A 14,246-nucleotide genomic window follows, 5' to 3' on the forward strand; every position below is an offset into this window, starting at 1 on the left:
ATTTAATGAGTTAAGTTTTTTGCAGAAAAAAAATTTATATTCCTGTTAAGATTTGATTTTATTTAACAACTAGGGGAGATTTTATTCTTCCTACTTTCCTGATTAATACAGTTGTTAGTCATAACATTATATTACATATACAGTTGTTAGTCATAACATATACTCCTTAATTATTCATCTGCCTATACTGCCTTAAAAATGCTTTGCACTACCACACAGTTGCTTAAAGCATCAGTTGGTGTCCTGTAGGAAAATCTAAAGTTCTCAATTTTGTAAACAACACCAAATCCTTTCAAACAGGTTAAGTTCCTAAGACAAAATAAATCTTTATCACTCGGATTTTTAAAATCACACTATCAAGGAAAAAGAAATGAACAGAAACCTAATGAAGTCGCAATGAGTTTAGGATCAATCAGCTAATTTTGACGATTTTGAGCCATGAAGCCAATATCATTGAGGAGTTATTTCCCTTGATCCAAGAATAAACTGGTGATGTAAATGATTCATTTTAACGTGAATCAATATTTTAATATAAAAAAAACGAATTGATTATTCCAATGCGTGAACAATATTTTAAACATCTCTTTCACATTCGACATTACTAGTACTCCATTTTAGTTTTAACTTGAAAATTTTTTAATTAAAAAAAAAAAAAAATTTTTTTAAATCAGTGGTTTTCATTCATAAACAGTATTATTTAAAATCTAAAAAAAAGAAATTTTATTGTTTTTAAAATTTTGATACAAAGTGAAAATTTATTATTTTAAAATTACAAAAAATAAAAATATTTTTATAATTTAATGAAAAAGTGTGGATATGCACGCGGAAAGAATCAAATGCACTTATTTTCATAGTTTATTAAAAATTATGTTTTTCTTTGTTCCTAGAATAAAGAACTGATTCGTTTTTTATAAATAAATAAAAAATATATTTAATTCATTAGTATGTTTGCATCATTTTTTTTAAAAGAAAATTTTCCTAGAGAAAATTCTCTTTTCAAAAAAGAAAAAAAAAATACACGAAAGAATTATAAAACTTTGTCAAGAATAGCATTTATTGAACATAGTCAGATTAAATATAAAGAAAAGTCTATTTGATCTTGCTGTTCAATAAATGGCTGACTGAATAAGAACTACTCTGTGGTAAATAATGGGTTCAGTTCAAAATTTCAGCAAGGTTACGAAGTTAAGCATAAAAGTTCACAAGTTCAATGAGAAGGTTCTAAAGTTCAACACGACGCATTTTTATGCAGTTACATTTTCGGAAATTTGAATATAACAAAGGCGAGAATAGGAATCCAAATAATTTTCCACCCCAAAATAAATTAGGATTCGAAAAAATGAAATTAAGATATTTGCTAAGTCAAAACTTGAAAAAAAAAAAAAATGAAATAATGTCCCAGCTCCTAATCAAAATAAAGTGTTATCATAATAACAGGTATTGCAGCATGTAATAGCTGTTCAAGATTTTTTTTTTTTTAACAATTCCAATCCAACCATGAAGATGAGTTGAGAAAAATAAAGATATTTACAACAAAATAGTAAAGATATTTTTTTAAGTTGTTTTTGTTTTTTTTGTTACACTTTTGCTTTGTTAGGAAGTAAACACAATAGGATTTTGTTGCAACAGATATTGAGAGTAAAAAAAAAATTATAAATCAATAATTCATATATACAATGATGGAAAGAAAATGAAAAACAAATTATACTAAACTCAAAAAGTTTATGAAACTATCTCAGAAATAATTTTTTGCTGTAGATATCTCTCTCTTTCTATATATATATATATATATATATATATATATATATATACATATATATATATATGCGTGTGTACGCGCGCGTGTGATTTACATGTGGATGTGAGCAAGCAAAAAATGAGGGGAGAGGGTTAAGGTTTGAAAAAGTGATGGTGGTTGTGGGTGAATATGCGTCTACAAAAAAAAATAAAATATGAAACATGAATAATGGTTCAATTATTAAAAAAAAAGGTACAAAGAATCTACTACATGTCATTATTTTTATTTATGTCCCCCGTGGGGATCTCAATAAAAACACTGTGTAAAAAAAGAAATAAAAGAAAAATGTACAATCCCAATTAAACATTAATTATAAAAAAATGTTTTTCTTTAATGTTTAAAAAGTAAATTTTAAAAAATCTTTTTGTTTTAATCATTGTTTTTTTTTTGTACTACATTAACAAAACGGCCAGTAAGTTCAGATTTTTTTAAAAATAAAAATCTCATCTGAAAGTTCCCAATAGTGTCCATGTGGTTTATACAATAAACATGAAATCAGTTTGTATTATTTCTAAAAATATATTTACACTAATTACTGATTGACATGTTCCTGAAACTCGTCCGAATGATTAATCAATCAGTAAAGAAATCCCCATGTTCTTTGAAGTGAGCAATCATATATCACTTGCAGTTTTTTGGAATACTAACAAACAAGTGTCCATGGATGTGACGTTAAATTTGAAAAGATTCAATTGGATTACCTCCCAAGGCCATCCCTATAAACAGGACGAGAGATGTAACATCTGAGGTATTTTAACGGAGACAAGATTTCCAGTCCGTCTGCAGATATCCTTTGTGAGGCACACACTTCACTCACATTGCCTCAAACGAACATTTATTTCAGCTGCAATTCTGTATAATAATTATGTTGCACCAATGAATTTCTCAGCCAAAATGGTATTTTTTTGTATACTGCTAACAATATGAAAAGGAAACTTTTAAAAACATTACAACATAAAACTTTTACAAGATATAACAAATTTGGATGAAGAAATTAAAACTGAATGTACTAATGCTTTAACCCAATGTCATGTCAGTGGCATTCACCCTAGGCAGGTTGAACTGGCTTCTTCCACAGGACAGTGTCAAAGGAACATCAAATTCACAAGTGGTTCCCAGTTGCATGTATATTCTGGTCAGGGCGAATGATGACGTTCGGATTTTGCAGTTCTTGCAGGGAGGTGTTAACATCTTCCTACATACAACGCTTCATATTCCCAAATGGTCACTCATTTGCTTTTGACAAGGATCAACATTGCTTAACTTTGGTAATTTAACGAGAACTAGTGTGTTGACATTTTAACCCATTAGGCCCCACTGTCCTATAAATAAGACACTAAAAAGTTTCTTTTTAAAATCTATAAGATAACATAATTGTACTGATTACTGCATAATTATTCTTAAAAAAAAAATCATCTGTATTCATCAATTTCACCCCAAGATTTGTCGAAATCCTTTTAAAAATTCTTGTGAAATTTGCTAAAATTTTATTTATTCAATAATTTTATTTTTCAATTTTATTTATTCAATAATGCATGAACCGATATGAAGGAGTCTTGCAATCGCAAACAACTTATTGCCAAAGGTACAATGTAAATTCTTTGTGTGAACTGTTTTGCTCCATACCATAATGTGTAAATTTGATCTTGAATGTATAGACTCTTGATTTCTAAAACGTATCACATGTACCCAGCATCATATTTATAAGAGAGTTCATATTTCGTTTTCTACATAAAATGATTTTTTTTCTTTATAATTTGTGTATTCAAACTCATTTTTCATCATTATACAAAGTTTCAACATTTTTGTTTGTTTTTATTAATCATCACAAAAAACAATAGTTCCTAATAAAATTCAATTTTGATTTCTTTCTACAAAAAATACTTAAAAACTCAAAATCCAGATGTAAAATATATGTAAGGGATAATAGTTTTAACTTCAGCTGAAATAATTTTATAGGTTAGAATTCCATTTCAGAAATTTTTTTTTTTTTTTTCAGAATGGAAAGTGTTAACAAAAAAAAAAAATATCTGCAAACTGAAAATCTTCAATAAAAGACTTCAAATGTTAACTCTTTCGTCCTGTTATGGGCTTTGATTACCCCACATTCTATCTTGTTCTACTGTTGGTGGTTTGTTGGCACAGTGGATTATTTCCATAGAATGTGCTCCGAATTCATTGCAATTAAACTCAATATAAATACGCCCAATAAAAGAGGTTATGATATCTAATTTTAGTTTCCCTCCAATCTTATGGATTCAAAAATCCTTGGGAACTTTCTCTGTACTTTTTCCATAGTCAGAATAATCTTTTTTTGTTATTACAAGATGTTGTTGTCCATAATTAACATTTTTAAACATGGTATCCTTTTTCTGTGTGTCCCATAAGTCTTTATTTCATGGCTTAACGATTTTAAGATAGGATGTTTCGTAACAGTAATGCCATACTTGACTTTGTATTTACTATTAAAAAGTATATATATACATATGTATATATATATATATATATATATATATATATATATATATACGAGAGAGGGAAAGGTAGTTTGCTTGAAACATTGTTGGTAAATAAATGTGGAGGAGTATAAGAAGGCTATAGCAATGCAGGAAACCGGGTGTTAAAATGATATAACGTATGGACAAATGAAAGAGGGTCTTGTAGAGTTTTTTTAGTTTTTTTTTATTTAATCATAAATCTATTTATTTTCCAGATCAATCACAAATACAAAACAGTAAAATAGACTTACTGTTTGAGATAACTGGGATGGTAGAAATCTTTGATATTTCGAGAATATAACCACTTTTTCAAAAGAAGGGGGGGGGGAAATATTGTAAAACCAGAACCAGTAATGAGTAGGTAGTTCAGCTTTGGTTCCATTTTTACGATATTTTCGCAGGGGTGGGGGGGTGGGGGGTATAAACATTTTTGGTCCCTTTCTTTCTAAAAAGAGATTATATTCTTGAAATGTCAAAGACTTTTACCATCTCGATTATTTCAATCAGTGTCTATTTTACTGTTTTGTATTTATGATTTTACTGTTTTGTATTTATGATTTTACTGTTTTGTATTTATGATTTTACTGTTTTGTATTTATGATTGATCTGGAAAATAAATGGGTATATGAAAATAGAAATAAAAAACAAAAAAAAAACAAGGTCTACAATGCCCTCTTTTGTTTCTCCATTTTTATCCATACATCACATCATTTTAACACTCCATTCCCTGCATTGCTACAGCCTTCTTATACTCTTCCATATATATATAGTGTCAGTAAACTTAAATTTTAAATCATTAGTAGTAGTAGGAACAATGGTAGTAGTAGTAGTAGTAGTGGTGGTGGTTCTACAAAGTTATACTACTTTGAAAATAAAATGAAGAAAAAAAATTTTTAAGCATATTTTTTTTTTTTTTTTTTTCCCAAAAAAGAAAAAAAAAAAAAGAAAAGATTTACTAAAAGAAGATTAGATTGTCAAATCCTTTATGCCAAAGTGCAGATTGTGCCTTCCTACCTCTGGACTGGCGAGCGGAGACTTGGGAAGGCGAAAAAGAGGCTGCGGACAACTTGACAGAGGAATCGCAGTTGACTGCTGAAATGTCCGCTGCAGCAGCCGCCGCTGCAGCAGGAGAAGCAGCGTTTGTGGCAGATGTCGACTGGTCAGCTGAAATAGGTTTTGGAGAAAAAAAAAACAGAAAGAGAGAGAGAGAGAAACAGATGAGTAGTGGTAAAAGTGGTGGAAGTGCTGGTATTAGCGGCATACACACACGATCCAATTTAGTATCATCACCAGTGGCGGCTCATCAGGAGATGCTGTGAAATTGCAGCATGTTTTTTTTTTTTCATATTGCGTTTTGCCAATGAAAATAATTTTTTTTCCTTTTTTTTAATAAAAAATTTCAAGTTTCCAATGAAAATTTTCTTACAATTTAAATGTTTTATTGATTATTAAAAATTATAATTTATAATATTTTATTTTTTTAGTTAATTTATTAAAACTTTAATATTTTTGCTTCTTTTAATGCTACTTTTATTGGTGGCGGAAGAGGGGAGTTACAAATATGATATTCTTAAATATGTTAAAATATACATTAAATACAGGGTGTTCCAAAAGTTTTGGGCACATTTCAATTCCTCACATCTGCTTAACTATCAATGGTAGTAAGATGAAAGTGATACCGTTTCAAAGCATTCAATTTTTGTTACGGATTTTTTTTTTTTTTCTTTTCAGATTCAGTAATGGTGTTCACTCAACAAGAAAAGGAGTTTTGTATGCTCGAATTTGCAAAAACTTAATCATGGACACTTGTTCAATGTGCATTTCACAAAAAAAAAATCTTTTTTTTGTGGAGATTTGTGAAGGGAATGCTTCCCATTCCAAGAGACATGGATGAGGTAAAGGTCTGAATAACAGAAGCCGTAGCAACCATTGGCAGGGCAATTCTGCGACATGTTTGGCAAGAACTGGATTATCGGCTTGATGTATGTCGTGTGACTAATGGTGCTCGCATTGAACATCTTTGAAAATCCCAAGAAAAACTTATTGTAAGCTTTCTGAATAGACCAGATGCGTTTTTATATCGTTAACAATTCTCGAGATATTCAGTCAAAATGTGCTGAAGACTTTTGGAGCACCCTGCATATTAAAATGAAACAAAATTACTTTTTTTTTTTTTTTTTTTTTTTTTTTAATATTTCAATGATTTTTATGTTTTTTTTTTTCAAATAAAAACTTTTTACAGTTGAAATATTATAATAAAACAAAATATTTTTTTTATGCTATTTTAATGAATTTATTTATTTTGCAGAATGAATTACGTAGGTTAAAATATTAAATCCAAGCAAAAAAATCATTTTTTTTTTTTTAATATTTGAATAAAGTAAAGAATTTTTTACTTAAAAAAATGAAAAAGGGTTTATCCAAAATTTAAATTTTACAAAATTCTTAGAAGAGCTGCATGAAAATCCAAAGTCATGGGCCGTCAATGGTTATCACGTATTGGATTGAAAGTGGAAAGAACAAAGATAAAAAAAAATTTAACAAAACAATTCAGCAAACAGGTTTGACTGATTTAACTTGCAAGGTTTTGAATTTCAGTATGATTACAATTGCTACCTCTAACCACACTGATGAGTCATAGTTGACAAATCAGCTGTCTGTGGATGACTATATATATATATGCCTCTATTTATAGGCTGAGCTCTCTAGTAAAGAAAATAATAGTTTCCGCTTAGTATAAGGCATTAATCTTCTGGAAGGAAGAAGGCTTTCTCAGGTTATCGATAATGTGACAAAAACTATATGCAAACAGAGAGAGTAAAAATAGCATTAAAATTTCTTCTACCGTCAGTGATAGGTATGTTAGAACAGTGAATTATTTCCACAGAATGTGTTCCAACAAACTTATTGCACTTGAACCTCCTCCGATAAATCCAATTAACAGCAAAATCCCACGCCTTCATTGTAAAGGTTATCAAATACTGGAGAACATTTTACTCTAATAGCTTATTTCCTTAGACTGCTTGTTTTTGGAATTTCCTCCATTCTTCCTGACTGTGTCAACATGCAGAAATTTAAATGTAATGTGAACAAATAAACAAATGTCATTAAAATTGATTCACATTTATTTCAATCATCAGATATTGTAACATAATTTAATTTAAAAAAAAGTCGACATTTTTTTAATTAAATTATTTCCTAATTTTTTTTAATTAAATAATTTCCTAATTTTTTTTTAATTAAATAATTTCCTAATTTTTTTTTAATTAAATAATTTCCTAATTTTTTTTTGATTAAATTATTTCCTAATTTTTTTTTAATTAAATTATTTCCTAATTTTTTTTTTAAGTAAATAATTGGAATTTATTACATTTTACACATTTTAAAGGAAATTAATGGAAAAATAAAATTAAGTTTACATTTTGCCCAAATTATTGCTGATTTGTCTAGCCTGAAAATATTGAATATAAAATAGCATTTATTTTATAACCTGTTTGACATCTGGCCAATAGTGGGGAAGTCAGCTAGTATTCTATACAGTTCAAAAAAAAAAAAAAAAAAAAAACTCTGGATTTTTTTTTTTTTTTTTTTTTTTTTAATCCTACAGATCTGCATTAAAATTATTTAAAATCATTAATTTTTCTTTTTTTTACTATTTCATTTATTATTATTTTTTTTAGTTATGTTCACCCCCAAACAAGGCATATTGCCACTTGGGCATAAGGGGCTACTATTTGGGACCATGTTTAGAGTAGACAAGCAAAATGTCCGCTGAAATCACATTTAAACTTCTACATGTCAATACAGTCAAGAAAGCAGATAATAGGGAGAGAATTCCAAAGTCTAGATGTCCGAGGGAAGAAATTATTAGATTGGAAAGCCTTCTGGCATCTAGGGGTCTCTCCTGTGCAAGGGTGGAATTTTGCTGCTAAACAGGTTTCTCAGAGGTATGTACGTTAAGGGAGTACAAGTGTGATGAGTTCAGAGCTCATTCCATTAAAATACTGCTAAAACAGCCATGAGGATGCCACATTGTGGTGATGAGACAGAGTTGGAACTTAATTGACAGTGCAGGACCTATTAGATTCAAGGCTCTTTTTTGGATTATGTTCAAAAGGGAGAGACTAGTGATGGATACACCAGCTCGGATGTGGCAACAACACTATGTATGGGTGAATGGTGGCTTTGTAGAAATATAGGATACTCTCTGGTGCAAGTAATTTTCTAGCACGGTAGATGGAACCCACCTTCTTTGCAGCAGTCTTTGCAATATCCTCAATGTAATTGCTCAAATTTATGTTGCCTGTGAATGTTAAGCCAAGGATTTTGAAGGAAGAATTCTCAGGTACAAAGTTATTAGTCATGACCGCCAGTGGTTGAGAAGGCTTTTTGTAATTGTTAAAGGAAAGAATCTTAGAAAGAAACTTAGCTTTTATAGTCAAAATATGATGCACATCCCTAACTCGTGTCAGAGAGTGAGTCAACATATAATGACCATATCACTGCATCGGCATTTTGTAATTGAAATTTGTTCATGAAAAAGGTTTTGAAATGCACTGTTTTGCCAGTTGGATCGCAGAAGTAACATGGCTTCCTTCTCTACAGCGTTGTAGGTATTTATGATGTCGAGCATAAATTTGTATTGGTCACATACTTTGTTAATATTATCTGTAGGAGCACTCTGGTCTGCAAAAAAATGCCTGGGCAGCTTCGTTGACATTCCCCAGCAGAAGTGGCTCATATGATGAGCAATAAACTAACCCGTTCTCAAAAAGAGAACACAAATCCTGGGAGGGTGGACCTCCTAGAACTGCACAGGATCAACAATAATAGGGAAAAGACAATTTCAGAAATGCATAGAATCTGTTGATGTTGGTGGCGAGAGCGAAAATGCCACAGCTGTTAACTAGCTATTGACAATAAGAGACGTTATGTCATGAAAAAGTAGGGTTGAGTCAACTGGGCAGTAATAATGAAGAGTATGCGGCTAGAGATGTTAGCAAAAGAAAAAGTATTTTCGAATCAAGCAAATATGTTAAAAAGAAAAAAAAAAAATTTTTTTAATAAAAAAACAAAAAATGACAAGATGTGTGCATGCTGGTTGTCCAATCAATACCAAATATGATGTAAAAATTGATAAGGAAGTGCAAATGGGATGAGAAGTGCTGGGAGGAGGGAACTATGTTGAAAGGAATGTATTTAACGTAAAAGTCTCATAATCGGAAGATTGTGAGTTCAATCCCTGTACAGGGAAGTAAAATATTTTTATTTTTTCTTTAATATAAAATACAAAAGATATATTTTCCAAAACAATATCCAAGAAGAAACAAGTGATGAAAAAAAGTTGTTTGAATGTAAATACATTTTATTGTGGTATAAAAAATATTTTGTCATTTTGTGAGGATTGAGGACATGCGCTACATGGACAGAAATAATAGGAGAATGATACGATTATTCTGAGTCTTGAAGACAAGCTTAGATCTGATAACTCCAAAGAAAGACAAAATATAAACAGTATAGGGAATGTGTGCAAAACAGGAGACTTTGATGGTACAGTCACATTGAAAGAATGGATGAGAGTTCTTGGGTCAGTAGATGTAGAACGTGAGAGGAAAGGATAAGGATGGATTTGAGAGAAAGAGGGATATATGAAAACTTAGAGAAAGGTTAGTTTAGAAGTCAATTTCAAAAAGCCATCCAACACATGCCAGCATGCAAAACAAACATCATCATATGTTTGTGTCTAAACAACTGTTTAAATTAGGATTTAATTTTAAACAATTTCATTTAATTTCATTATCAAATGAGACCTTTTTAATATAATTAGTTTAAATTTCACAAAATTTCTAATCAAAGCAAGACGGTAAAAATAACCAGCAAAATAACCAGGATTTTAGCTTTTCACTTGTAAATTTTAAAAACTGTTAGAAAAAAAAATTACTTATTTTTTTAATGAATTAAATGAATTTTTCCATAAATTCAACATCATTTTTGGATTACTCGGAATACTCTTCTCATCTTGGATGTTATCCTCACAATGTTTTGGACAATGTAACCTCTGACCTTCTTTATGTATACCTTGTCGAATTCATATCTTTATGCCGAACTTGGGAATCTGTACAGAATTTCCAACAGAATCTTTATGTAATCTACAAGAACTCATGGCACAACGGATAAAAGTTCTAAGAAATAGTCATCTCGGGGTTGATGGTTCAATCCTCAATGCAGGCGATACTAAGAATACAATAACAAACTACTTAAAAAGTCTACTCGGTCATGGCCGACAAAACAAAACTAGTAAATTAAATTGTATCATTTCGAGTCATTGGATTACTGTTCCCATTTTGAATGTCATTTTCATGTGTTGATTGATGTAACCTCCAACCTTTCTCAGGTATATCTTGTTAAACTCGAGAATTAGGCAAATTTCAAACGGAACGGTTTATTTCAAAAAGATAGCATGCTCTCGTTCCGTCAGTCAAGACTGGATAGAGATCCGAAGTAATTACCGATTGTATTTCTCGGTTGCCCGTACTAAGAATTGAGCCTTAAACCTTTAGGAGAAAATAACTTTCACAATTGATTTTTCCAATTCTCAGTGTGGATGACCGAAAAATATAAATGTGAATTACTTTGCACAAATATCCAGTCATGGCTGACAGAATGAGAGCATGCTATCTCCATGAAATAAATAAAGGGTTCCATTTGAAATTCTGTCCAAATTTCCAGGTTCGATAGAAACATTCCCGGGTTCAACAAGATACACCTAAAGAAGGTCGGAGGTTACATCTACCGAAACATTGTGAAAAATGACATTCAAGAATGAGAACAGTAGTCCAATGAATCCAAATAATACGAATAACCAATCGTCATCTCAAAAATTCAGAAACGTTAAATAGTCATGATCAAAATTTTATACAGATTCTAGAGTTTGACAAAATGCACCCGAGGAACGTCAGAGGTTACATCGGCCGAAACATAATAACATCCAAGATGAAAGCCATAGGGCGAATAATACAAATAATCTAAATTATTAATCACGTATTTTATACTTGTTTCTCCTTTGTGAAATACCTTTATCCTTTGTTTCATCAAATGAACCATAATACTTGTTTTCTTTTGTTTTTTTATAAACTTTCATTCTCACCAAAAATGACAATTTTAAAGGATTCAAATTATTTGAAATTTTCTGCCGGTCACAGTGACAGCCATAAAAAAAAAAATTTTTAAACTGACAAAAAAATGAAATTGTCTCATGGGATTTAAATTTTAACATTTCATAAGATGTCCTAATTTAAAAAAAATTCCTAAGCAATTTAAGATAAAAAAAAAATATGAAAATTGATAATATTTAATGACCAAATGATAGATATGCTTTCGGTTGTTGGCGAAATGAAAATAAAATAAAAATAGGGAAGAAGTGGTGGTGGTGGGGGGTGGGGCTTTCCTCAAAATTAAAAAATGTTTTTAAGTAAATATTTGTTTTTTTTTATGTTTTCTTATCTTTGAATGATAAATAATTCATTTTAATTAAAAAAAAAAAACGATGTATTGATTTAAAAAGTTGAATTTTGGATGACTAAAAAATTATTTAAATTTGAACAAGAAAAGGTGAATAATGACAATGCAGGAGGTGTATAAAAAAAATGTTATCTTAATAACTCATCTCTAATAGATAATGTGCGTGGGGGAGGGGGTTGTGATGCTGAGGTGATGGTAGTGAAGGGAAAGTCTACATTCAAATATTATTCAAAATGTTTTTGCTTTTTTTTTTTAAAGATGAACTCCAAATAAGGTCAGATTAGAAAGAATGGAAGTTTTATAAAAAGACAACAAAAACAAAAGAAAATATAAAAAGGTTTTGAGATTAAGAAGTATCCATTCTTTGGATAGAAATAGTGTGTGTGTGTGTGTGTGTGTGTGTGTGTGTGTGTGTGTGTGTGTGTGTGTGTGTGTGTGTGTGTGTGTGTGTGAGAGAGAGAGAGAGAGAGAGAGAGAGAGAGAGAGAGAGAGAAAAAGAGAGCAAAAGTGAGAGAGATCGTGAGAGAGAAAAAGAGAGAGAGGGTGAAAGAGAAAGGGTGAGAGAGAAAGAGAAAGAGAGGGTGAGAAAGAGAGCGAGAGAGAGGGTGTAAAATATAATAAAAAAATAATAAAAAGTTTGAAGTTTCAATGAAAATGAGCCTAGAATGAAATTCATTAAATATGAAATCACTTCTAAAAGGCTCACATGAAAAAGAAAATTAAATAAAACTCAAAAAGGAAACAAAAAAAATGCACCTTTGTGTTGGCATGACCTAATTAAATTTAATGACCCAATTTCAGTGTGCTTGGCACTTTGTAAGCAGATCAGTAACAAATGAAAATTAAACCATTCTTACGTGTGTGTGTGTGTGTGTGTGTGTGTGTGTGTGTGTGTGTGAGGATGAAAATGCTATTTTAAATTTAGTGTGACAGACCAACAGAAATTCATGGCATGACACAGGTGACATTATAGTTATGATACATTAATACTTGATTAATTAAATACTAAAATCGTCAACCACGCCTTTTGACTTTGCGTTTGTCTCAAGATATATATTTTTTTAATTATAGATTTAATTGAAATGTAAAATTCAATGGTGTAAAGAATTATAACAAACTTTGTAAAAAGCCCATTTAAAAAAAATAATTACAAATTTCAATCAACCATAATGCATTTTAGTTTCTTAATAAATAAGTTAATCATTGTAAGCTTTGGTTAATAATTTTTAATACGTACACACACACCGATTTTTATTAATTTCAATGATAATTAAATTCAGTATGAATTATCTCCCTGTGGGGAATCTAGAGGTAGTCTCCCCTTAGATCTGAATAATTGCATCCTATTTTTGGACATAAAAAAATACATACATCACACACAAACATACATACACACAAATATAAATACACATACATTCATTCGTTTTCTTTTAATTTTACTTAAGGGAAGATAATTCATACCAAATTTAAAATTAACAAAAATCGACATAACTTTTAAGTGATAAAAATAGTACCCAGGTTCAACCGGGGTTCCGTAGTGTAAAGATATGGGCACCCGATCATAATCTCTGTGCTTAACGGTTCGAGCCTTAATATAGTCAACCACAGGGGCCATAGATACGGTGAAACGTATCTGTTGATAACTATATATATATATATATATATATATATATATATATATATATATATGGAAACTCTTCCAGATTTGCAAAACATTTAAACTGTCAATGAGAAAATCATTTCAACTGACTTTAAATTCTTAGCAAATCTTCATGAAAGTTTGGGAAGCTTTTTACAAGTAATATGGTTATAAAAACTAGGTTAAAATATTGTCATAGCAAAATTAGTTATAGTTCTACAATTTGTTGCAATAATTTAATGACCAAACGATACAGTAATAATTAAATTTAATTTTCAATATTATATTTAAAAGAAGGAGTGAAACCAAAACCAGACAGTCCCCAAAATGACAGTAGATTCAATAAGTGAACATTAAAAAAGCCTTTTACTGCTTCGATAAAAAATTAAACAACTTTTGCCAAATGTAAAAATCAAATATTTTTTAAAAGGTGTATCAGATAAACCACAATACATGCAACTTTATAGAAAGTTAGCAAAACTTAGAAATGCAAAACAATAAAAATGACGCTAGTTAAAAAAGACCATTTAATGAGAATAAAGACTTTTTTTTTGTGTCCAATTTGATGTTGCATCAAGTACATTTGAAATCGCTCCAAACAAGTCATGAAGCCACTTGATGTAAAGAGCTAAATTTAAAAAAAGGGATCAAAAACTAATAAGTTTTATATAGACAGTTCTGATCCATAAAACAGCAATTCTTCCCCCTTTGTCAGAAACATCACTCATGCAATATGAGGATTAAAGAACAAAATAAGGGAAGCGCAAGAGTTACAAGGTTGCCAAAAGTA

The 14,246-nt window shown here is 30.1% G+C and overlaps 1 protein-coding gene across 14 annotated transcripts in view; it reads right to left on the bottom strand.

Annotated features, from left to right (window-relative positions):
* The window catches only part of LOC145260287 (ral GTPase-activating protein subunit alpha-1-like), a 476,501-nt gene that overhangs the window by 169,091 nt on the left and 293,164 nt on the right, over positions 1-14,246 (bottom strand). For 8 of the 14 annotated variants that reach the window (XM_080118139.1, XM_080118137.1, XM_080118136.1 and 5 more), the window contains one exon: positions 5,311-5,460. The exons of 3 other annotated variants lie outside the window; for them this stretch is intronic. In XM_080118139.1, coding sequence (XP_079974265.1) covers positions 5,311-5,460 — 150 coding nt within the window. Of the gene's footprint in view, positions 1-4,839; positions 5,461-14,246 lie in introns of those variants that run through there. 3 more of the 14 variants (XM_080118141.1, XM_080118133.1, XM_080118132.1) reach the window with 1 other exon arrangement.

The sequence above is a fragment of the Euprymna scolopes genome, chromosome 36, assembly GCF_053919585.1.
Source record: "Euprymna scolopes isolate OS-2025 chromosome 36, ASM5391958v1, whole genome shotgun sequence".
Classification (NCBI taxonomy): Eukaryota; Metazoa; Mollusca; class Cephalopoda; order Sepiida; family Sepiolidae; genus Euprymna; species Euprymna scolopes.